General features: G+C 51.5%; 1 protein-coding gene across 1 annotated transcript in view; it reads right to left on the bottom strand.

Moving 5' to 3' along the window:
• Positions 1–258: 258 nt before the first annotated feature.
• Positions 259–24,490, bottom strand: part of Ttyh2 (tweety family member 2) — a 44,990-nt gene continuing 20,758 nt past the window's right edge. The window contains exons 4-14 of the mRNA XM_048446163.3: positions 22,693–22,913; positions 18,609–18,704; positions 18,098–18,170; positions 13,497–13,566; positions 13,178–13,233; positions 12,445–12,537; positions 12,166–12,258; positions 10,823–10,965; positions 10,041–10,226; positions 9,212–9,290; positions 259–2,035 (exon numbers count right to left, since the gene is read on the bottom strand). Coding sequence (XP_048302120.3) covers positions 1,961–2,035; positions 9,212–9,290; positions 10,041–10,226; positions 10,823–10,965; positions 12,166–12,258; positions 12,445–12,537; positions 13,178–13,233; positions 13,497–13,566; positions 18,098–18,170; positions 18,609–18,704; positions 22,693–22,913 — 1,185 coding nt within the window. The 3' untranslated portion in view covers positions 259–1,960. The remainder of the gene's footprint in view (positions 2,036–9,211; positions 9,291–10,040; positions 10,227–10,822; positions 10,966–12,165; positions 12,259–12,444; positions 12,538–13,177; positions 13,234–13,496; positions 13,567–18,097; positions 18,171–18,608; positions 18,705–22,692; positions 22,914–24,490) is intronic.

Genomic DNA, 24,490 nt, shown 5'->3' on the forward strand with positions numbered 1-24,490 from the left:
TGGAGTGAGCTATGGGGGGTTATGAACTGCTTGATGTGGGTGTCGTTCAGATCATCTGGAAGAACTGCAAGTACTCATACCTGCGGAGCCATCTACCCAGCTCCTCACAGCCCCCATCTTGCCCTCTCATTGAAATCTGACACTGCTGCAGGAGGAGCCTCTCGTAGTCCCTCCCTCCCGGACCTCTGTGGAGAGGACGTGCACCCTTGCTAGTCCCCCAAAGCTTAGCAAGTTAAGTGATGCAGTCAACCGCACGTCTTAAGAGAAAGGGTTTATTTCTTGGCTCAGGTGAGGGCGAACACGTTTCAAGCAGAGAGGTTTGCCCACCTGACTCCTGTAGAACCCGGAGGAGTTTTAGTTTAATGTACATGCATTAAAAAGTCCTTCCATTGCTGCAGAGGAGACATTAGAAGCAAATGCCTTGAGGTCACAGGACACAGACACAGAAAGGTGGCTCACAGTATGCACCGGTTAATATGAGACACAGTGAGGCCGGCGCCTGGCGGCTTGGCTGGGAGCTGTCAGTGCGATGACAGTGTGGCTCTTCTGAGATGGAAAGGGTCCTGTCGCACAGGATCACCCAGGCCCTGCTTAGGTGTGCAAGGCCACGGGGCTTTAGTGTGTCGTGTACTCTGGGTTGGCAGAAAGTTAGAAGCACCAAATGGCCTAACCTGGTCCCCCAGCAGGTAGGACAGGGATCATTATTTTCTCCTAGCCAGTAAATGCCTATTCTTCAGGATAGAAAAAGCCCTCAGCCTTCTTAGTTATGTCTGTTCCTTTACAGGGCCCCAGAACACCCTTCTCTACCCGTCTGGGACATGTCGTCTCAGTGATCTTTATAAAAAAAAAAAAAAGAAAAGAAAAGAAAAAAGAAAGAATTGGGCGTGATGGTGCACACCTTTAATCCCAGCACTTGGGGACAGAGGCAGGTGGATCTCTGTGAGTTTGAGGCCAGCCTGGTCTACAGATTGAGTTCCAGGACAGCGAAGGGTACACAGAGAAATCATATCTCAAAACCCCTCCCAAAATCTGCTCCTGGCCTGGTGTTGTGGTGCATATCTTTAACCCCAATACTCTGGAGGCAAAGGCAGGTGGATCTCTGTGAGTTCTAGGCCAAGGCCCGCCCGCACCAAAACAAAAACCCACAACCCACTTCCCAGCTTCTCCTACAGATCTGTAGCATGGCTTATGTGAGAGCCAGGGTACGGAAACAGGTGAAGGACCTGAGCCTGTCTGAGGTGCCTGGGCAGGAGGTGCGACTCTTTGGATCAAAATGTCTTAACATACTGGGAACAAGAATTTGGTTGCTTTCAAAGTGTCCATTCATACCTGAGACTGTCCCTGCCTGCAGTTGAGACCTGGCTCCGGAATGGAGGTGGCTGGTGGAGGTGAGAGAGGCAGAACATGGCAGGTTTTCTCCCCAGCTCCTGCCCAAGACTGCCAGACTGCAGTGCCCAGCTTGGTGCCACCAGTCCCCTCTGGGAAGTACTTGTAATGCTATCCTGTGGTCTAGGTAGAGTCTGCGTGGTCCCAGAATGCGGTTCCTGGACCATGTGTTCTAACACATTTCCAATTGTCACCTGCTAGGAACCGAGGACACAGTAACTAACTGGAAGGTGTAGCCTGGGCTTAGGGCCACTTTAACAAGAGACAGGGGCCCGGTGGCAGGACCTTGAGAATGGAGCTCTTCGGCTGTGGTCCCCTCCTCACTGCCACTTCTCCTCTGCTGAGGGTGAGACTAAAGGGAGGACTGAACCAGGCCCTGAGCCCTGGGCCAGAGAGCTTGGCCCGAGGCTGGTCTTGTCCACCTGTGGCTCTGGTCAGGAGTACCAGCTGTGTCCCTGCAGCCACAGGAGCCTGCCCGTCCGGGAACTTTTCAGTTTCTGTTACAGAAACACAGCTGGGATCTGCATTTGCTGAAAACCAAGCTGGCAGGAGGCGGCAGGTACCCCGGAAGCTGCTACGATGGGAACTCGTAATGTCTCAGGTGTTCATCTGCCACGGACATGTAGGTGGCCCGCATGCTGGGAGAGTACTGTGGAGGAGAGGAGGGGCAGTCAGAACGGGGGTACAGCTCACTACTGGGTCAACCTGACATTATACAGCCCGTCTTTCCCTCTGGGGATGCTGGTTCCACACCCAAGGGTTCAACTAACTTTGTATCAAATCAAAGCTACTGGAAAAAAAAAAATCCTGTATTGTGCATGTATGTACTTTCTGGTTTTCTTCTATTATTTCTGTTACTTGTTTATTTAGATGAGGTCTTACTTTGTAGTCCAGGATAGCCTGGAACTCCCTATGTAGCCAGGTTAGACTCTAACGCAAAAGGGTCTTTTGGTCTCAGCCTCCAGAGAGATGGTGTGTGTGTGTGTCACCACACTCAGAGGCAATGAAGCCAGTTACATGGCAAACAGCACATCATTTTAAATGGGGAGCTTGAGCATCGTCGGAGTTTGGTACTTTTGGGATGTCTGGAGCTGGTCCTCTGTGTACATAGAGGGAGCAACTGCATCATCGAAGATTCCGGGAACTTGGTACAGCAGTCAGACATGGTGTTTTCTATCACAAGGTATTGTACAGCTTGGGGGAATACCAGGGTGGCGTGAGAAGCTTCATGTTCACTGATGCCGAGTCTGACAGCTCTCGGGGGGGCCCCAGGCTTTAGCCTCTAGCCTAGCACATGAACACAGAGCAGGAATCCTCCTTCCCCCCACCCCCCCAGGCTGCACTCTCACTGAGGCATAGCACTGGGCTGTATCAGGCGCACTAGGGACATTCGGAGCAGTTAGCAGCCAGCAGACGGAGGGGCGCAGGTCCACAGATTCTAGGAACCAGGTCCGAACGAATCCCAAGTGTGCATTGTAGGTGTGTAGCTGCCGTCCACCCTTCTTTTCCCCTTGAGACAAGGTCTTTCATTAACCTAAAGCCTCCCCAATAAGTGAAGTTGGCTGGCCAGTGAGCCCCATCTCCACTCTCCAGTGTTGAGATTACAGTCCAGACTCCACACCTAGCTCTTTATTATGTAGGTATAAATTTATATATATATGCTTTTTTATAATTCTGGAGGCTCTAATTCAGGTTCTTACAAGGCAATGCACCTTCCTGCCTGAACCATCATCCAGTCCCCGTCTATACATTTTACCTTATCCGGGACTTTGGCGGAGGTCTTCTAACCTCTCCTGGCCTGTTTCCCCGCTTGAAAAAAGCAGACCTAAAATAATTCAGCAAGACCCTTGCTATAAGGGTCTCCAAATAAATAGGGTGCTTTAACATCCCCACACTCGGGCCACACCCACTAAGATTTGTTTTTCCCTGTATTGAGGTATGATACAGAAAATAGAAAACCAAACTTAAAACTGTCAATAACAGTTTTAAAGCATGCTGCTCTGGGAATTCCAGAATTGAAGAAGCTGGGGCGCGTGTGCAAACCCAGCATACCCCATCAGGGACCTTGACCCGGGACTGAGAGGCAACATTTCCGCTCCTGCTGAGAAAATGTTTAGACTGATTTTATCTGCAGGAGTGTTTTGCATTTGCGTGCGCATTCGCTCCACATGTGTACCTGGCCTGCAAAAGTCAGAAGAGGGCATTGAACCCCTGCAACTCAAGGATCAGGTGTTGTGAGCCTCTGTGTGGGTTCTGGGAACTGAACCTGAGTCCCCTGCATGAGGAGGGAGTGCTATTTGCTACTGATCCTTCCTTCCTTCGGTGATTTTTTTTTTTTTTTGAGACAGGGTTTTAGGTTTCTCTGTGTAACAGTCCTGGCTGTTCCAGAATCTGCTTTGTAGATCAAGCTGGCCTCCAACTCAGAGATCCGCCTGCCTCTGCCTCCCGAGTGCTGGGTGGGATAAAGGTGCGTGCCACTACCACCCAGCCAGACATTTTACATTTCTTGACAAGCTCGTGACTGCTGCTGGTCTGCTGACCCCAGGATCTGAGTCTCCCAGCCCCAGGGACCTTTCTGAGGTCTAGGTCACACACAACAGCAAGCATGCCACTGGGGGTACGATGAAGAGGAGAAAGGACACGGAGCACTTCTTCAGGTGGTCCAGTGCACCTCCATGAGGTGATCTTGTCTCTCAGACACACCTACGACATCTAATGATGCTCCAGTTGTCACAGCTGGGGCAGGATTGAGGACGGGATACGACGGAAACTAGCAAGCAGAAGCCAGGTAAGCATCCCACAGCGCGCGGGCCTCCATCACACAGGACCATCCTGCCCATTAGAGCACTGGGACTGCTGAGCAAGGCAGCCTGAGAGTGCTGGCTCTCCACTTTGGCTCCCAGGCCTCCAGCATCAGTTTTGCCTGGGTCCCAGCCCAGATTCCACAAGCCCATAGGTTCCAGTGCGCACACAAGCATGAGACCCACCCCCTGAAAGCAATGTTCCTCAAACTCGCCTGTAAGTTTGTTAGACTTCAAATCTCCCAGGCTGCTTCCCTGGGAGGGTCTGTTTCAACGAGTCTAAGGAGAACCCCTGTGCTGCTATTTGTTGTGAAATATTAGTTAAAGATGTGCTGCATTCTTTTATGCGACATTTGCTCGACTCCGTGAAGCTGTGCTACTTTGCCTGCCTAAAACACCTGATTGATCTGATAATGGGCTAAACAGCCAATAGATGGACAGGAGAGAGAAACAGACGGGGCTGGCAGGCAGAGAGACTAAATAGAGAAGAGAGAGGAAAGGAGGATCAAGGAATGAGAGAAGGAGGAGAAAAGACTCCAGGGGCCAGCCATCCAGCTATACAGCCAGCCACGGAGTAAGAAGCAAAGAAACGTATATATAATAGAGAAAGATAAAAGCCCAGAGGCAAAAGTTAGATGGGATAATTTAACAAGCTAAGGCCAGGCATTCATAAGCAATAATAAGACTCCATGTGATTTATTTGAGAGCTGGGTGGCGGGTCCCCATAAGAGCAAAAGAGTAAAGAGTTAACAACAACAACAACAACACTGGGCAGTGGTGGCGCACGGCTTTAAATCCAGTACTTGGAGGCAGAGGCAGGCAGATCTCTATGAGTTTGAGGACAGCCTGGTCTACAGAGTTCCAGGACAGCCTGTGCTACACAGAGAAACCCTGTCTTGAAAAAAATCAAAAACAAACAAACAAACAAACAAACAAACAAACAAAACCAAACCAAACCAAACAACAAAAAAACCCCTACAACTATTATTATAAGAAAATGACAGGGGTCATGGAGTCCTACACTGGGCCAGACTGAAAATCAAAATGGAATCACTCACACTAAAGAGCCATATGAATGAGAACAGCCAGGATTCCTCGAAACGGGTCAGTTTCAAGCGAGGCCATCATGAGGTTCCCTCTGCTTTAATCCTTACCCAGCAGTAAGGACTACAAGGATCTCTTTTACAAGACAGAACTCGGAAAAGACCAATCAGAATTTCGTTCCTTGTTTCTGCTTTCCTTGGTCCTTTGCTGTCTGTAAAGCCCATCTCCTGGGGCTGAGAGTATAGCCTGGCGGTAGACAGAGGATGTGTGAGGTCCTGAGTTCTAGTCCTCAGCACCAATCCACCCCTTTCAGGGCTTACAAGAATACTGCTGTTTTATGGGATGGAAAAGCTTATCTTCACAATGGAATCTTCACAATGACCCTGAGTTATTTTTGTTGGGGTCTAGGGAAGGGTCTGGAAACACAAGAGAGATTCTGTGGAGATAGAACTAAGGGGAAGACACTTTCCAGGCTGAATTGTTGGCGGTCTTGCTTCCTCTCCCTCACCCACTCAAGTGAGGTGGAGGCATAGGCAGAACCCTCTCCCCCTCACAGCTTGGGCTGAGAGTTCAGAGACGGCACATGGGGTGGAGGGCAGCCAGTTGTGCTGTGTTCCCTGAGACAGATGCCCACATCCTCATCCTGCTGGTTTCCACGGTCAACAGCATCAGCACCCGTCTCTGCAGAAGTCCCCAGCAGGGGCAGAGGGTGGGCCTCTTCCTCTGGGGCTGGCTGAGATGGGACAGCTGGTAATCACCTTTGCCAAGGCAATGAGGGCTGTTCTATCCTCCAGCCTCACAAACAAGGTCAGCTGTTGTTTACCTCGGTCGAGGACGTAGAGAGTGGCCTGATTGTCTCAAACAGAAGGTAACCTAGAAATCGCTTTTATTTACAATCGCAGTATAGCGATTAATTCCTTTTTCCCAGCAGCAGATTTTCCCAAATCATGTTTGGCTTAGATTAATAATAAAGTCAGCCTGTGTCCCTGGGGCCTGACAGCTGGAGGGAGAAAGAAAGGTCTAGAAAGCTGACTAGCAGAAGGCAGGATGGGATTTTAAAGGTGCAGCCTCTAAGTCACTACTACATAAACCACAGGAGGCGCAAGCCTGTGAACCCTGCACTGGGGGGTAGGGGCCCGGAGCATCAGAAGTTCAAGGACAGTCTTGGTTATACAGTGAGCATGAGTTAAGGGGTCAGCCTCAGCTACACAGTGAGCTATGAGTTAGTTAAGAGGTCAGCTCAGGCTACACGAAACCCTGTTTAAAAAAATAAGGGAGATGACCAGACAACTCAGCGATTAAGAGCACCTGCTGCTCTTCCAGAGGACCCGAGTTCAGTTCCCAGCACCCACCTCAATAAGCTTATAACCCAGTTCCAAGGGACCCTTCTTTCATCCTCCCTGTGCACTCCTATACATAACACACACGCGTGCACACACACAAACAAAATAATAGTTATAAGAGAAAAGTAAGTAAGGTTTTCAGGGCAAAACACAGAAGTGGAGCTATGGGAAGGAAAAGCAGGATTTGTTATGGACAGTTTTGCATCGGGCAAGCCAGGAGTGCTGCTAACTGCCCATCTGTGCACTTCCTGGGTTCCCAGGGCCCAGGGTCACTCCACTGGTCCCTGGTATTTAGTGCTACTTTATGAGGCTCTGGTCCGCCTTTGAAACAACCTGGATGGGCAGGAGGAATGGCTCCATGGGGACAGACACTAGAAAGAGTCTACCCACTGCCCTCACAGACGTTTATCCTGGCCTTTTCTTATGAATGCCATGCCTCTGTAGAGAAGTTTCAAAAAGATCCAGTCTTCCGACCTATGGCGTTTACTGTGCACTGCCCATGATGACTTAATATGATCCATCCCTCCAATGCTCACACTTGTATCACCAGCAACCCCATTCTACTACACACAGGGAAACTGAGGCACAGAGAGTCCATGCCCTAGGTGACATAGGCCACAAGGTAGAAGCCGGGATTTGAACCAGCCACCTGGACTCCAGAGTCCATGTACCGCTCCTACCTGCAGCTCTCTGCCATTGCAGTAATCCTGGGCTCTGTGGATGCTATGCTGGGAACAGACAGCATGGTGTTTTCTCCACTACCCATTCACCCAGCACTTCCTGGGCTCTACCCTCGTACTGCTTCTTGGTTGGAAGTGGTAGAGGAGGCGAGAAGCAAGAGCTCACCTGGGCATGGCCCTGGGGGCTTCTGAGTTTTGCCAGGGTGGAGGAGGGCTGTGATCAGCAGCAGCTGTCCTGGCTGCTTATTCTGGCTTACAACACTCTGGCCCCAGGATTAACGGGAAACACAAATTTTAAAGAGAAGGGCATGGGGCTACAGCCCATTGGCTTAGCAGTCAACCCAGCCCCAGAATCTGAAGAAATCTCTTAGATTCTCCCTGGTACAGAAAGGAAACGAGAAGTTGGTAGCACAGGCCTATAGTCTCAGCACCTGGGAGGTAGACGCAGGAGGGTCAGGCGTTTAAGGTCATCTTCCGCTAAGTGAGACCTGGTCTCCTGCTGGCTAATTTTCTGTCAACTTGACTCACGCTCAAGTCATCTGGGAAGAGCGAATGTCAGCTGAGAAAGTGCCTCCATCAGATTGGCCTGTGGGTTATCTGCGGGGCATTTGGTTGAGAACTGCCACGTGAGGGTGCAGTCCACTGCCTATGGCCCCACCCTGGGCAGGTGGTCCTGGGTTCTATAAGAAAGCAGGCTGAGCAAGCCATGAGGGGCAAGCCAGGGAGCAGAGTTCCTCAGGGGGCCTCTGCATCAGCTGCTGCCCTGAATTCCTGCAATGATGGGCTAGGATGAGGAGACGTAGCCAAAGAAACCTTTCCTTCCCAGTTGCCTTCGGTACTGGTATTTATCACAGCAGCAGAAAAGCAAACCATGACAGACAGAAAGGCAGAAAGACAGACAGGAAAGAGACCATCTAGCATTTATCCTTTTTAGGAAAATACCATGATGCTTTTCCTCGCTTTTCCACATGCTAAGCAAGTGCCCTACCACTGAGCTAACTCAGCCTTAACCTTTTAAAGAGGTGAAGCAGGGGCTGGAGAGACAGCTCAGTGGTTAAGAGCACCGACTTCCAGAGGACCCAGGTTCAATTCCCAGCACTCACATGATGGTTTAAAATCACCTGTAACCCCAGTCCCTGGGGATCTGATGCCCTCTTCTGGCCTCAACAAGTACCAGGCATGTGCATGTACAGGGGACAGGCAAAAACCCCAGCACAACAGATAATAAATGAAAAAAAGCAGAAATTTCCTTCTGGTCTTACAAGAATAACGTTTTTTTTTTTTCTTTTAAGTTTTTTTAAGTAGGATCTCTTATGTCTTAGGATGGTCTTGAACTTGTTCTGTGTGACCTTGAACTTCTTGAATCACCACATCCAGTTTTCCATGGTGCTGGGGTTTGAATCCAAGGCCTCATGCATAGGCAGGGGCTCTACCAACGGATCCACATCCCTAGTCCTAGGAACACTTTCTTGAGGGCCCTGTAAAAGCCATTACCATAGAAGACACTCCCTCCCCAGTGACAGCTTACATGCCGCGCTCCAAGTTGGAGGCCCCTGATTGTCGCGTGGTATGAGAAATGTGCTTTTCCCTCTGAGTGAAAACAACAACCAGCCAAGCATGTTACTCTAACTACCGGGTGGATTTATGATGGGCCAGTGGGACAAAAGCTCTTGCTGGTCCTCTTGATTGAAGACAGAGGCCATTTATCTTGAGGACAGCTGTGCAGTGGGCCATGCGCAGGAGACCATCTAACAGGGCGAGCTTGCTTTGTGTCTTTATGGTCTGGGTAGCTGATGTTCCCGTGACATGGTGACATGTGTGGCAGCCCGCTTTAATACCTATTTGATAGCAAAGCCGTTGCCTTCTTTTCTATCTCTGTGGGGATCACGCACTGTGTTGACAGGTTTTATCTTTGATTATGTCCCTGATAGGGACTTTGCCACGGAAGAATACTTACTGTGGGCGGAGGGGAACCTCTCCCGATGAGCGGCACGTTCTCGTATCGTGGGTTCCCACCAAAGAGTATGGCCTGGTTCCTGTGGGCCGAGAGGAGAGATCAGGTGTGTGTGCAGGAACTTGTGCTCACGGAAGCCGAGAGTGGTGGTGGCGGCAGGCGGAGGTGGGTATGATGGAGGGATTGTGGGTAGGACAATAAAGGGAAAAGAGCCGGGGGTGGTGGCTCACACCTGTAATCCCGGCACATGGGGGAGGTTGAAGACAGCTTGGGCTACAGTGTGAGACTGCCTCAAAAATTTAAAATAAATAAAATAGAAAGGAAAGAATGCTCTAGGGCAGTGGTCCTCAACCTTATGCTGTGACAACTAACACAGTTTCTCATGCTATGGTGACTCCCAGCTGTAAAATCATTTCATTGCTACTTCATAACTGTAATTTTGCTACTGTTATGAATCGTAATGTAAATATCTGATATGCAGGATAGCTGATACTCCGCAGGTTGAGAACCACTGCTCCAGGGGGACCAGGGGAGAGACCACCAATGACGGACAGATGCCAGGAGCACTATGGCTTGGAGAAGGGCAGCTTCTCAGGCCTGGGACTGACCTGAGGGCTTGTGGGAAAAGTCCACATCTTGACACCTGCAGCGTGCTTTTCTCCAGCATACATGGCTGTGGAGGGGTCTCCTATCAGGCAACCCGTGACCTCTGATGTGTGACCTCCCGCATGTGTTTTTGGGGACCTAACACTCTGTCTATAAACCCAAACTCACTCCGGGGCTGGGAGGGCTCTGCTGGGTGTGGGAGACCCGGGGGTTCTACTGTGCGTACATGTACTCGGAGACAGGGGCATTGGAGATGGTCTGGGTGGGAGGCTGAAGGCTGCACTGGCTGCCAAGGCCGCTGCTGTAGCTGCAGAAACTGTGCAGCTGCCCCCTCATTGGGTTGTGGGCTGTGATGCGCCGGGCTTGGGGGTTGAAAGGGTCATCGTCATCGATGTCGCCATAGTCTCTGTCCCTAGAACAAGATGTTGGTCGGCCATGAGGGTTGAGGCTCAAGGTCCTATTATGCTCCCCAGTCTCTCTTCCTAGGATACTCTTGGGCCGCATACATCTTCTCTAGCAACTACAAAAGCATGGTCCTCAGGGGTACGACTTACTCCGCCTGACTCCAGTTCCAAGTCCACCTCTTCCAGGCAGCGCACCATACTGGCTGCAGACATGGCTGTGGGGAGGTGGCCCACTCACCCTATCTTACCCATCCGTGAGGTCCTGAAATCTCGTCTTTGTCTCTCTCCATAAGGAGCCTACAGGTTCCATCTTAACAATAATAGCTTTGACCCTCCCTGCTATTTTCTGGGGCCTCTGTCTCATCACGTCACCTTGCAAAGTCTTGCCTGGGAAGCAGAGCAAGGGATACTGGGCAGCATCGGGAGGGTTGGTTGTCACCATCTTTGGGACAGTTACTTTCGCAGGGATCTATTTTAATCCTCAGAGAAATCCACCCAGCCTGCCACACCCTCTGCTGCCCTCCTCTGTCTCAGGTGACTAGCTCATCGGTGTTCCCTACAGGAAGCCTCCATGCTGCAGGGGGTCACCTTTCTGGTACCCTACCTGTTGATGAAGTGTTTCCAGGCTCGAGGTCCTGCACAGGTCAGGGTGGAGAATGCCAGGGCAGCCAGGATAGAGAAGAGACCCAGGAACAGAAGGCCTTCAATGCCATCATAGCAGATACCAGTGAGGGCGTCCAGGTAGTCCTGGGGAAACAGGGATATGCCATTGCAGAGGGATGGGTGGCAAAACCTAGGTTCTGAGCCCTTCTCTGGAAGCCCCTCTCCTTCCTGCCTTCACCTACCATCTTCTGGTTGCTCTCCCTGCCAAAGCACAGTTCACTGCCTTTTAGGGTCCCCACTCTAGAGCCTCTTGAGGGACTCCTTGGGACAGACTGCTCTACACGAATTTGCTGACCCCCTACTGTGTGCTGGATACTAGAGGCTGACTTCCAACTAGACAGATGAGGTGGTGACTAGTTGTAGAATTGCAAACAGGTTACATCCATAACTCTATTCGTTTTTCCAAAAGGTCTATTGTATACAATGTGTGTGGGGGCATACATGGGTCATAGCCTATGTATTTATTCTAAATCTATATGGGTTGTGGAAGATGTTGACATACATTGGCTCGTACATTGCTTGGGGGCGAGGTGCTCACATACCCCTTTGCATTATTGTATATATGTGAGGTTAGGGTTTTGGTATGTTTTAGATAGGATTTCACTATGTAGCCCTAGCTGACCTGGAATTCACAGAAATCCACCCGCCCCTGCCTCCCAAGTTCTGGGTATTAAAAGTGTGTGCCACCATATCTGGCTTTTCCTTCCTTCCTTCCTTCCTTCCTTCCTTCCTTCCTTCCTTCCTTCCTTCCTTCCTTCCTTCCTTCTTCCATTCCTCCCTCCTCTTCCTTCCTCCTTCCTTCTCTTTGTCTTTAAGACAAGGCTTCACTATATATCCCAGGAGGTCTTAAATTCATGATCCTCCTGCCTCAGCCTCTAAGTACTGGGACTACAAGCATGCACTAGCATGTCTGTCAGGAGGGCGTGTATATATACACTGTATCTTGGTAATGAGATTGAACTACTGACTTGCAAAATAATGAGATGGATGGATTGACCCAATGGCCAGGAGTCTAGGCAATGGTTAACTATACAGTCATCATTTAGGTTAGGGAGTTCTAATATTCGAAAACTAACCTGCCCAGCCTTCCTAGTTCCTATCCTAAGTTCCTTTCTTTGTGCTCCCCTGCAGCCAGAGAGAATCAAAAAGCTACTTCCCACTATCTGGCTTCAGCCTCATTCCTGGGCCTGAAGGGAGGCCAGGTAGTCCTTTTTCTAGGTCTTTGCTGGCTTCTCTCTAGGAAAATGTGTCCTCCCACACCCTCCACGGTCAGTCACCTAGTACCTTGTGCAGCCCTCGGCAATCCAACATGGCAGTCAGCTGGTGCAGGCTGGTCTCAGAGGAGTTTAGCAGACTCTGGATGCCAAGAAGGTCTTTCTGCAGCAGGAAGAGGGAAGAGCTGAGCCATAGGGAGTGAGGGACACACAGCTGGCAGGATGCCCCCTCCCAAACCTGGCCAGGGTACAGGTAGGAGTGTGGCAGAGGAAAGGGTGGATGGGAGTGGGGGTTCAGCGAGGGCTCCCCTCCTGCTGACACGGTCGCTATGTGTGGCAGTTCCCTTACCTCTGCTGTAGGGAAGAGGGGCACAGCAAACTGCAGCAGGCCTGCGACCTGGATCTGCATGGTGGTCAGCGAGCGCTGGAAGGCGGTCAGCGACTGGGTGGAGAGACCACAGCCTCCCGTGAGAATCCATTCCCCACCAAAGTCCCACAGCTACAAGGAGGCTTGTCCTCCTGTAGCCATGCCACCATCAGGCAAATATATAGGAGGGACAGGCTGTACCCATTGTAAAGGGGTTCTTGAACTCTGGATTCAGGGGACAGGCATAAGAAATTGGATTCCACTGGTTTTGGAACACTGGACTTTAACTCATAGAAGGAAACTCTTCCCTAGCGTTCAGATTTCGAGCCATTTGGCCAACCCAATCACTATGGTAGGATTATGCTTCTTCCCACATCCCTCTGGCTTTTTATGAGCCCCACAGTTCCCTTGCTTCAAGCTACTCAGACTACATGGAGCTTGTGAGAAAAACAGAACCTTGGGCTCTATCCCCACCGGCACAGCACCAGCAGAATGACCAGCTCTCCAGGAAGGGGTACACTGTGAGCATAGGAGAAAGGTAAAGAATGCAGTAACCAAGAGCAAAACCCCCTTCAGAAAATAGCTAAGAGACGGACCACAGGGAAGAGATGCCCAGCTGTCTACCATCTTGGTACACGGCAGAGTTCAGGATCCAGAGAGAGGAAGGTGAAGAGGGGCTGTGGGAAGGATGAGGGTGCGCTTGGGGGGGCTGTACCTGCTGGAAGGGGCTGCTTAGGCTCTGACTGCAATGCAGGTAGTAGCGGGTCACCTCTGCAAAGCAACAGCATCGGTGTCAGGAAGCCCACAGGAAACAGGACCCTCTGCCTGCTCAGTGGTCCAGCCCCGCTCCCCTCTTCCCTCAAGCTCCCAAAGAAGGCAGTTATCCAGGAAGTGGTCTAGAAAAACCTAAGTCTGGGTAGGGAGACCCTTGGCGACTGCAGGAAGAGGCAGGATGTAGGTAGCTGGATCATATAGGCTTAGTCTGAGCTTGGGGAATGAATGGCTCTAGGGACAGAGGCCCCAGAATACATTACCTGAACTGATCTGGCTCTGTGTGTTGTTCAAGATGTAGAGGTCAGGAGCCATGCAGAAGTCACTGGTGCCCTGGAGACGGGGAGTGGGGAGAGGAAGGTCAGACCCTCGGGCACTGGGAGGAGCTAGCCAGACTCCTGCTGCCCTGGTCACAGGATCTCTAACTCAGCCCTGGGCAGAATAGAGGCTGGGAGTCTGATGATCAGGTTTGTCTTGCCTCTGTCCTTTCCTACCTGTCACCTTGGGCAACTTACTTTCTGTGTCTGAGTAGTCTCACCTATTGTGTAGACCTGATGGCTCTATTCACCTCATGGAGGACCCAGGGGCAGCTGCAGGTGTGAGTCTGGGGTGGGGGTTTCCTTTCATTCTCAGGCTTATTTGCTCTTCTCAGCTGTATCATCACCCCTGGACATTCTGGTGGCCAACCCCTGGAAGGTCCCCAACTTACAAAACGAAACAGAACCTAACTATGTAGCTGTCCTGGAGTTCACTCTGAAGACCAGGCTGGCCTCAAACTCACAGAGATCTGCTTGCCCTCTGCTTTCTGAAGTGCTGGGATTAAAGGTGTGCATCACTATGCCTGGCTCTGACTTGCCATCTGAAGGGTGAGGCTAGGAAAAAGTTCATCTTGGGGCCTTAGGGGACAGGCTTCCGTTGCTGAGACCACAGGCAGGAGGTCAGAGAATAGGACTGGAGTTGGAGCATGGGCTGGCTAAGGGGCCACTCAGGTCAGGGTGACTGCATGAAAGAGGAGTGGCGGGCGGAGCCTAGAACTGACATGGGGTGGAATGGGGAACTGGAGAAAAGGGGCACTCCACCTCTCAGAGCAGCAGGGGCAAACTCTGGTTCCTGTGCCCCGTACTAAGGGGCTACCCACTTCTCTGGTGCATGATTCCTGAGCTTGGAAATCCTGCAGGTGGTCCTACAACACGAGGGGTACTCTGTCTATATGCAGCATCACCCCTCACCCACTGAATCAATATCAGGTTTTGAGCTCTTTCTAGGTGCAGGCCCTGAGGTCTGGTACTTGTCAGGGGCGTATGTTTGTGTCTTAGTACTGATAGTAGAAAATCTGTGTTGGGGGACATTGGGGAGCAATAGGCTCCTCTAGATTCAAAATGTCTCCAGAGTACCCTGACCTTCATTCATCTCTTCCCCAACACCGACACGACCACCCTCCCCCCAACATATGCGATCCCCCACATGCACTCAGGATCGCAGAGGATGGTTTTACACACAAACCACCAGCATACATAATAGATCAGCGAGCCTATTATTATCAGAGCTGCAGCACCAGCAGGCCCGGCGCTGCACCTTCACCCCTTGGCTGGAATAGCAGGGATGGGAAACCGGGTTGGGGCTGCTGGAGAGAATAATGGTAAATGGAGTCACACCTCAAGAAGCCCAGGGTCCAAAGACGGGAACTAGGAACCCCTTTACGAGCTTCACCTATGCTGAGGCTTCGCTTCCTTCTCTGCTTCAGCCAGGCCTGAGCTTTAGTCCACATCTCCTGGGAAAGTGGGCTAAGATACCGTGGGGTACAGGGCTTACTGTGAGGATCCAGATCTACCAATGAAGGTGATATACACACGGGCATGCACAGGCATACATGTGTACGCATGTATGTGTTCATATAGTATTCTTTCAGTGGTGACTAGGATGTCGGGAAGAAGGTAACTAGTGCAAGTAGGACAGGTAGGAGGAGCTGCCAGAGGCTAGCCCAGGTGAGCTCGCCTAGTGAGCTGGCCCAGGTGATGGCTGAGCCTGTGGGAAGTTCCTGAGTATCTGAAGGAGTCGTGCCTGTGGCCCTCAGACCTGTGAGAACTGTCTTAGAAGCCAAGATGGCTACCACACGTTGAGTAACCCCTGCGTGCTGTCTGAGGCACCAGGTACTGCTCTTCTCCCCGTTTTACACAAGAGAACACTGTGGCGTGAGAACTTCAGTGACTTTCCAGAGGTCCTGGTGCTGGGGAGGGATGAAGGGTTGATGAGGCTAAGGCTAGGGGCTCTAGAAGCTAAGTTCCTGCCTCCGACCCAGGAGGTGGGCCTGCTGCCCCTCAGGCCTGCGTGCTCTGGGAGTGTTCTGTCACCGCTGCAGCAGTCAAAGCAGCTGTGGAGACTCCTCCTGCTTTCTTCCTTCTTGGCATTGCCTCTCCTCTGCCCAAAGAGCCCCTGGCACCTAAAAGTTCGTCTGTGGCTCTTACCAACTAAAAAGGAATAGCCAGGAAGGCCAGCAGTGAGGGCCTAGGACCACAGGTCTGGAGGCTCTGAGCTTGGGTCCCCAGTTCCCAGCCTTCCCCCAACTCAGCGTGCCCTGGAAGAGTCTCAGGGTCAACACTCTATCCTATGGATGCCCTGCCTGCTGGGCAGGTTGGGGGAAGGGCAACAGTGTGAATCTAGCCCCACTGCTCTCAAAAGAGGCCTCAGAGGGCAGGGCGGCAGTAGAGGAACACAAAAAGCTGTGCACAATGACCCCTTGACAGCTGGTGCCCCGCCTCCACCCGCAGCTCCTCCTTACCCCTTTTCCTATTAAAATGCCACAGCAGCCTCGGCTCTGTCAAAGACCCATTCAGAACCCTCGCACCCGCCTCTCCCGCACAAGGGCCTGACTAAAGGAATTAGGGAAATGGCATGGCTCCCAGCTCCCTGGCATTCCATGGCACCCGGCTGCAGATAAAACGACCCGTGGGTTCCTTGAACGGCGAGATGCCTGATGGGAGAAGCCCCTGCGGGAAGGGTGCCAGCTGCCAAGGGGCAGCTCACGGTGGCAAGCTGGATGCCATTGCTTCTTGGAAAGGCAGAGGCTGCCAGAACCAGGACCCAGTCCCGTAGGCTCAGTACGGAAAGCTTCCCTGTGCCCGCACTTGTCTCTGGAGCAGAGGCAGCCAGCCAGGCAGCTGTGCCCATCACTCCGGGCAGTGGAGCCCCTCCCCACAGTGTTTACAACCTCCCAGCTCCCAAGGCCACCAGGATGCCATGAACACAGCCTGGGCTCCAGCACTGTCTTTTCGACACCAGGCCTTGGTGTGTGGTCACAGCACAGAAAGGGGAGATGAGAGATACCCACTTCTTCTCTGTTTTTGTTGGTTTTGAGACAGGACCTCATGTAACCCGAATTGCATGATCTGCGTCAGTAAGCTTACTAACTGAGCGTCCTCAGCCCTCCCTCTCCCCTTTTACAGCAGTAGAGCTCAAGCCTACAGCTTCTTACTAGTCCAGGGTTCTGCCACTGAGCTATGTTTCCAGTACCATCCCCCCTCAGATTTAGTGTGTGTGTGTGTGTGTGTGTGTGTGTGTGTGTGTGTGTGCATGCATGTACCACATGTGTGTCTGGTGTTCTGCTCAAAAGTCAGAAGAAGGCATTTAATCATCTGGAACTGGAGTTATGAATGGCTGCAAGCCACCACATGGGTGCTAGGAATGAAACTTGGGTCCCCTGCAAAGAGTAGCAGGTGCTTTTAGGAGTTGAGCTATCTCTCTAGCTCCACAGCCTCCCGGCCCCTTTATAAGATAGGTCTTACTTAGTAAACTTAAATTCATTCTGTTACTCACAGGCCTTAATTTGCAATCCTGCCTCAGTCTCCGGGGCATCTGGAGCCAAAGATTTGTGTCACCAGAACTGACTGGCTCCTTGGCGCTTCTGCATAGACATCTATCAAAAGTGGCAGAGCCAGGTGGCACCAGGGGCCATTTATCCCATGGGTATGACAGACAAAGCATCCAAGACCAGTGCTCCCAGCCACCCCTAGGGACGCCAGGCAAGGTGTGATGTAGGTAAGTAAGAGCAGGGGCAGACCACAGGGTTGGCTTACAGCCCTCAGAGCAGAGCGGTTCTGTGAAATCATCTAGTGAAGTGTATCTTCTTCAGCATGTATGCAGTTGTATGTGCATGCATGTTCACACAGACATGCAGCAACATACACACATAGAGAGAACAAGCACCTATAACTAGTGATTCACACCATGTCATGATGATCTGCCTACAAGCGGTCTTCCACTGAGGGACTGTCAAGAGGAAACGCCATGTCCCACTGAGTTTGCAGCCCAAGGCACACAGCAAGCCCCACCTGATGAGGGAGGGAGCTCTCAGGCAGCTCAGGTCTAAGATCACTAATTTCTTTTTTTATATATTCTCATATAGGAAGTCTCTCACTTTTCCGTAATATTTGAGACATCACATGCAGAAGCACACATGTATTTCAGAGCACGTGTGAGCGTAAGGGCAAAAGACTGCAGGGACAGAAGGTAGGAGATGCCACCTTCTTTGTACCTGGTGTCTGGGGGCAGGTAAAGGAACCCACCCAGCTTCCACCAGGTTAGCTTTCTGCACTCGCACGAAAGCTACCCGGCCACCCACGCGTTCTCCGCATGCCCAAACAAGCAGGTTGTCTTGTCTTGGCTCTGTCCCTGAAGCCCTGTAACTTTGGACAAACCCCTTTCTGTCTCTTAGCCAGGACCAAAGTGAGCCAAGTCTCTTCAGTTCAAGACTCTGGGATGGTAGGTAAGGGACTGAGTCCAAAGGTAGCCTGCTGGGGTCTTTGAATAAGACAGGACAGACGGACTGTCTTGGTCAGACCACCCACCCAAAACCTCCTCTACTTACCACTGCTGCAGCAGTATCAGCAGCCAGAGAAGCCCAGCTGAGGATCAGGGTCAGCACCCCACAGCACAGCATGCTAGGAGAGAGGCAGACACTCAGGGATCTCAGCAGGGTGGAAAGGAGGGAGTCTTCTGGATAGCAGTTATCCTACCAGGATTCAGCATCCTTCTTTCCAGGCAGAGCCCTACCTGGCCAGGCATTGCCCTCCCATGTCCACCCCATCTCCGTCATGCATTGACTCCCCCAACCCATCCCATCTCTGCTAACAGCAAGGAGAGGGATGTGGATCCCAGTGTATCCCAGGGTTGAAGAGACCCAGCTGTGACAGTACAGAGAAAGCTGGAGTGTGGGGGGCATGTGACACATGAGGAGCCCCTGCCTGCAAGGGAGTTGGTGCTGAGGAGGGTCATCCTGGCTGCTACCACTCTCAGGGCCTGCCAAGCCCTCTTCTCCCTCTATAGGGGGCCTCTGGCCCAACTCTCTTTGCTTCAGGACCATAAACAGGGCTACTCACGAGGCTAGGAGACACTTGGAGCGCCTGGCCAGTCCCAGGCAGGTGACAAGGCAGATGACCAGGTCCAGAATGAAAAGAAGGAGGTAGGAGAGCCACCTGGGTAAAGGCAAAGAGAAGGTGGGGATCAGTATAACAGAACCCCCACCTTCACACACATTATCTGCTGCTGTTGGGAGGCCAGACCAGCAGCTCAGACCAGCGAGAGCACCGTCCAGAGGCTGTGGGTCCTCGGGCTTGAAGCTGCATCCCAAATTCTCCTACCCCTCGCCTTAATCATCCAGTGGAATACCTAGACCAGTACTGGGCACTAGAACTTTCCATCATGGTGGAAACAGTCTACATCTATACTGTCCACTATTCACAGATGCCTGCTGGGAACCTAAGAACCTGAGGTGTGAATTATGCAAGCAAGAAAATGAAGCCAAGTGTGGTGTCAGACACCTGGAATCCAGCTCTTGGGAGTTCCAGACTAGCCTGGGTTATAGAGCAAACTCAGCTGACTCTCACAAAGATATGAATGTCTCAGTACTTAATATTACTCTCTCTCTCTCTCTCTCTCTCTCTCTCTCTCTCTCTCTCTCTCTCTCTCTCTCTTGAGGCAGGGTTTCTCTGTATAACAGTCCTGGCTGTCCTGGAACTAATTCTGTAGACCAGGCTGGCCTCGAGCTCACAGAGTTCCACCTGCCTGTGCCTTTTGAGTGCTGGATTTAAAGGCATGTGTTGTCACCACCACCTGGCAATATTACTATTTTTTATGAGGCTGGGGAGCAGGTCTAGGGCCTCGTAGATGCTAACAAGAGTTCTGCCATTGAGCTACACCCCAGCCGCCCAGCCAAATTTTAATGCACTTTGACACACACGGTGGGAAGCGCCCATAGTGGTCCGCACAGCTCTGTCTCTACGGTTCCCTCCCCGCAATCGATCAGGCAGCTCCCGGCTGCTCTGCTTTGTTTCTAGAACCTTCAGAGAGCAGATCTGGTAAGGCCTGACATTGCAGTCACAGGTCAAAGAGAGCCCCTGAGAGCCCCCCTTCTTTGAGGGATGCCTGCCTGTCTTGCCCAAGGCGTCCCATCTTACACATGGAGCCTGCATGGGATACACAGTGCAGTAGAGTGATTCTTCTGCCTTCACTGGCTAAGTGTGCTGGGATTACAGGTGTGCACCACTGCACGCTTTATGCGGTGCTGGAGATCGGACCTCGGGTGTAAGCAGGGCATGATAGAACTGACAGGAAGTGACAGAGGCTCTGAGGAAGATGGAGCAAGCTGGAGGTTCCCAGAGGCCAAATAAGATTCTGCCTTTGTGAATGGAGGTTTGACGCCTAAAAGAAGGGGCTAAATTAAAACCTTCAACCCCCCAGAGCAGCAGGTAGCCCATGGCAGGTCTCTGGGGTCCCAGAAATGGGGCTATGGCTTGGGGACATGGATTGAGCTGGCCTGCCACTTGATGGAGGCCACCAAGGAGCAAGTTTTTTTTTTAAAGTCAGAGTTGAAAGGAACTTGGGATCCATCTAGTGTTAGCGTCCTATGCTACAGACTCATGGTGGCTAAAATTTCCAGAAGCTGCATGGGAACCCTATACTCTCCTTCCTTCTAGAGGCATAGCCCCACCCCCCCCCCCAGCCCCAACACCCTCCAAAACATGGGTTCCATGGTCCCAACCTAACTCTGGGTTGCTCCTTCCGTCTCCTCTCCCATCTGCAGGAAATCCAGATGCAGAGGGGCTCCTGTCCCCTCCACAGCTGTGCTTTCGCAGCTCCTGCAACCGCTGCCTGTGTAAGCGGTTCCTAGAAACAGCTCCTGGGCGGTTGTGTCCTCCCACGGGAGCCTCTGGGAACTGGGGGAGGGACTTCTCACCATGAACTTGGCTCTTGCCTGCTGAACTAATGCCGCCGGCTTCACCCCTCACCCCACCACATCCGGCATCTGTAAGCCAGTGTCCACATCTCAGCCCAGGGCAGTAACTCGGCTTGCTATCCCCTCCAAGCTGGAGCTGGATGTGTCTCCCCAGTAAAGTGCTCTGGGAGTGCAACTGTTGGGAAACCTTTCTGGGAAGCCTCCCGAAGAAACCTGTGAGCTACAAACCCAAGCAGAGAAGGGAAAGTGACCCTCAACATTCAGGAACCTGGCTTGAAATACCCTTGCTCCTTAACCTGACCGAAATAAGAAGCCTCTTTTGATATATAAAATCTATACCCATTTCTTCATGGTTTTTACTAAAAATGTCCACAGGATTAGCCAGATGAACTCAAGGGAAAAGAGTCAGGTTGGTAAGGACACCCCTATGAATACTCCACTGGCTCTGATGTGGTGGCAGATTGTCTCCTCAGAGTCGGCAGCTCCTTTCGGTCCCTGAGGAGGAAGGTATTTTGCCCATGTCTGAAAGGAGTAACCCCAGGGGCCCTGTCCATCTAGACTATCTCTGACATCAAGGAAATTCAAGGTCTGTAGGGTGGGGGATGGGAGCACTGCCTGGATGGATCCCTGAGTGGGACATGGAGCTCAGGACTGGGTGAGTGCTTCCCTTTGGGAAAGAGAGTCTGATGGGGGAGGCCTTGAACACTTCCTCTGGACTCAGCCCCCAGCTGCAGCCTCCCGGGTGGGGTTTTATGATATAATAGGATACAAATCCAGAAGACCAAGGGTATATTGTGCAATGCTGGGGCAGAGGCTCTGCTCTTCGTCAGTGGCTTGAAGAGGTGCCAAGTCGTTTGGGCGAGGGTGGGATTCAAAGAGCTGACACTTGTCATGCAAGAGCCACATATCTGTTCCACCCCTTGTCTATGATACTGGACCCCTGACCCTTTGAGCACAATGACGTGTATGTCACACACGATGCACGCACATTATATAAGTCCATGCTACCATTCGGGTGAAGGTCAACCCGGGACAGGGACAGCCGTCTCCTTCCTTGGCTCTCAACAGTGACCCTTCTGAGACTCTGTATTCAGAAGGAGGGCAGCCAGTCTGGGGCCTATGACCCGAGTTTAGTGACGTCACCAGGGATGGAGTTACAGAGGGCCAGAAACAGATGCTGGATGAGGCAGAGGTGCGTTTGGAGGCCTAAGTTGCTGTGGCCATTAATCTAGATTGTCAACTTCATGGAACTTAGACTCAACCAGGAGACAAATCTTTGGGCATGTCTGAGAAAGATTTTTTTTTTACACACATGTCACAATACATGTGTAGGCCACAGGGCAACTTGGAGAAGCCAAATTTTTTCCCATCATGTGGGGTCCTGGAATTGAACTCAGGTTGTCAAGCTTGGTGCCAGGGGTCTCTACCATCTAAACTATTTCAATGACCCAAGATTTTGTAGATTATATTAATTGAGGTGATATGTTGGTTGGTTTTATGACAGCTTGACACAAGCTAAAGTCACCAGAAAGGAGGGATCCTCAGTTGAGAACGTGCCTACATAAGGTCAGACCGTAGGCAAGCCTGTAGGGCATTTTCTTTATTAGTGATTGGTGGGGGAGGGCCCATCTTATTGGGGGTGGTGCCATTTCAGGGTTGGTTGCCCTGGATTCTATAAGAAAGCAGGCTGAGCAAGCCACGGGGAGGAAGCCAGCAAGCAGCACCTCTCCATGGTCTCTGCATCAGCACCTGCCTCCGGATCCTGCCCTGATTTCCTTTGATGATGAACAGTGATATGGAAGTGTAAGCAGAATAAGCCCGTTCCCCACTAAGTTTCTTTTGGGTCATGGTGTTTCATCGCAGCAATAGTAACCGTGACTAAGACAAGCAGGAAGAGCCATTGGACAAAAAGGATAAAGCAAGCACCAGCAGGCATCGCTCCGCTTCCTGACTGTGGATGTGATGGTACCAGCAGCCTCGTGCTCCTGCTGCCATGGCGATGGACCACGCTCAAGCTGTGAGCCCAAATAAACTCCTCTTCCTTCCTTCAGTTGTTTGGGTCAAGATATTTAGTCACAGCCAAGAGGAAGGGACATAATAGATGTGGTCATGGTGGGGCACCCCTTAGCCCTGCATTGCTGGGGTGTTACACAGCGAGGTTGCGGGGAGGGGCTGGGTCTGCACCTGTAGCCTTCTGCGTCCCTCCCACTGCCTTCCCAGTTCCTCACCTGTAGTGTTCCACATAGGCAGTCTGGAGGGACAACTCAGTCAGCTGCATGGTGACTTCCCTCCACACGGGCAGTCCCGAGAGCTGTTTGACGACACTGCCTGCCATCTGCTGTATGAACTTCAGGGTCTGGATGTAGTCACCCCTAGCAGCAAAGATCTCGCTGAGCGGAGCCAGGTGATGTTCTAGGTCCACCTGCATCTTCTGGGTGTTTGCAGCCACCTACGGGAGGTAAGGACGGGGCTAGGAATCTGGCCCTGGGATAGCCACTGAGAAGGTCGCTGCAGGAGGAAGTAGCAATAGGCCAGCTGGGCTTGAAGGGCTGTTCCACACTGACACAAACCTTGGGAACTCGTGAGACTGCTGCCCCAGGGGAATGGCCAAGGACAGAGGTCCTCCGCAGGTCTGGAATGTTCCCCAAAGATCCATATTAAAGCCATGGCCACAGACTTGGTGATACTGGGAAGTGGTAGTTAGGTGTGTGACAGGACTTTAGGTCATGGGGGAGCACCCTTCCTCAAAGGGGACACTGAAACTCTTTCTTCTGCATACATTGAAGTGAGCAGTTCTGCCTGTCATGTGGACTCACCAAGACCTCTCAGATCAAAGGCTCCAAAGCAACAAGACCAACCAGCATGAGACCAACTAGCATGAGTGGAAACCACGTCGTCGAACCCAAACCAGTCTTTGTCTTTCCTCCCTCTCGCTTTCCTTTTAAAAACCGTTTTATTTTTCAGGAAGCCCAGGCTATATTCCAACTTGCTATGAAGTTGACAATGACCTTGTCCTTGTTCTTGATCCTCCTGCCTCCATCTACCAAGTGCTAGGATTATAGGTGTCCAGACCCTTTTTCTTCATAAATTTGATGACCTCGGTGATTTGTTTAGTGCTGGAAAGCACACACAGCCTGGTTCTGTCTGGCCCTGTTCTAGTTTTCCCCGGGCTTTGGTTCTCCACTCCAAGCCTTTCTGCAGATTCTCTAATCTGAAAACTCAAATCTTAGCCCTCAAACAACAAGCTCTGTACAAATAACTCCAAACTCTAAAATCCCAAACACCTCAGGTCTCCTGAATTCCAGACAGGTGGGGCTCAACCTGGACTCCAAAAAGGCAACTAAACCAATTCATTTTTGTTCTCTAAAATTTGAATCATTTGCAGTTAGGAAACCAAAGACTTAGAGCTCCAGGCTGCCACTTTTTGCTTTAGTCCAATAGGATTCCCAGGCACCCGGCAAGAGAAGGGGTTTGTCTCTGAGCTAGAATCAGCTTGTAATGTCCCAACCGCAAGGCAAGGCAGAACAATGGGGCCTTGGAAGCAGAGAACAGATGCTGTCTCCTCCCAGCCTGGCTCTGGGGCAGCAGGAGGAAATCAGTGTCTTCTCTTGGACTCACAGCCCCCCACTTCCCAGGACGTCTGTCCTGCTAGGTGGGTATAGCGGCACCTGTCCTTTGCTTTGGCCTTAAGTGCACCCCAGAAGAACATCCACCTACACAGACCAAAATGAAAGCGTGATGGCGGTGGCTGTCCTTGTCAGCTCCCAAACAAGGGGCAAGGTGCAGCTTACACTGCAAATGTCATACTCAGGGGCTACCAGGCTTGGGGTCACAGCCCCACAGCCATCTGAGCAGAGACAGCACGTTTGCAGCTAAAGGAGGAAGGACTTTGTCTCTGTTTTGTTTTCAGATAGGGTCTCCGTAACTGCCCAGACTAGCCTGGAACTAGTTATGGAGTACAGGTGGACTTGAATTTGAGATCCTCCTGCTCCAACTTCTGGATAGCTGACACTATAGGACTCTGCT

The sequence above is a fragment of the Myodes glareolus genome, chromosome 9, assembly GCF_982192425.1.
Source record: "Myodes glareolus chromosome 9, mMyoGla1.1, whole genome shotgun sequence".
Taxonomy (NCBI): Eukaryota; Metazoa; Chordata; class Mammalia; order Rodentia; family Cricetidae; genus Myodes; species Myodes glareolus.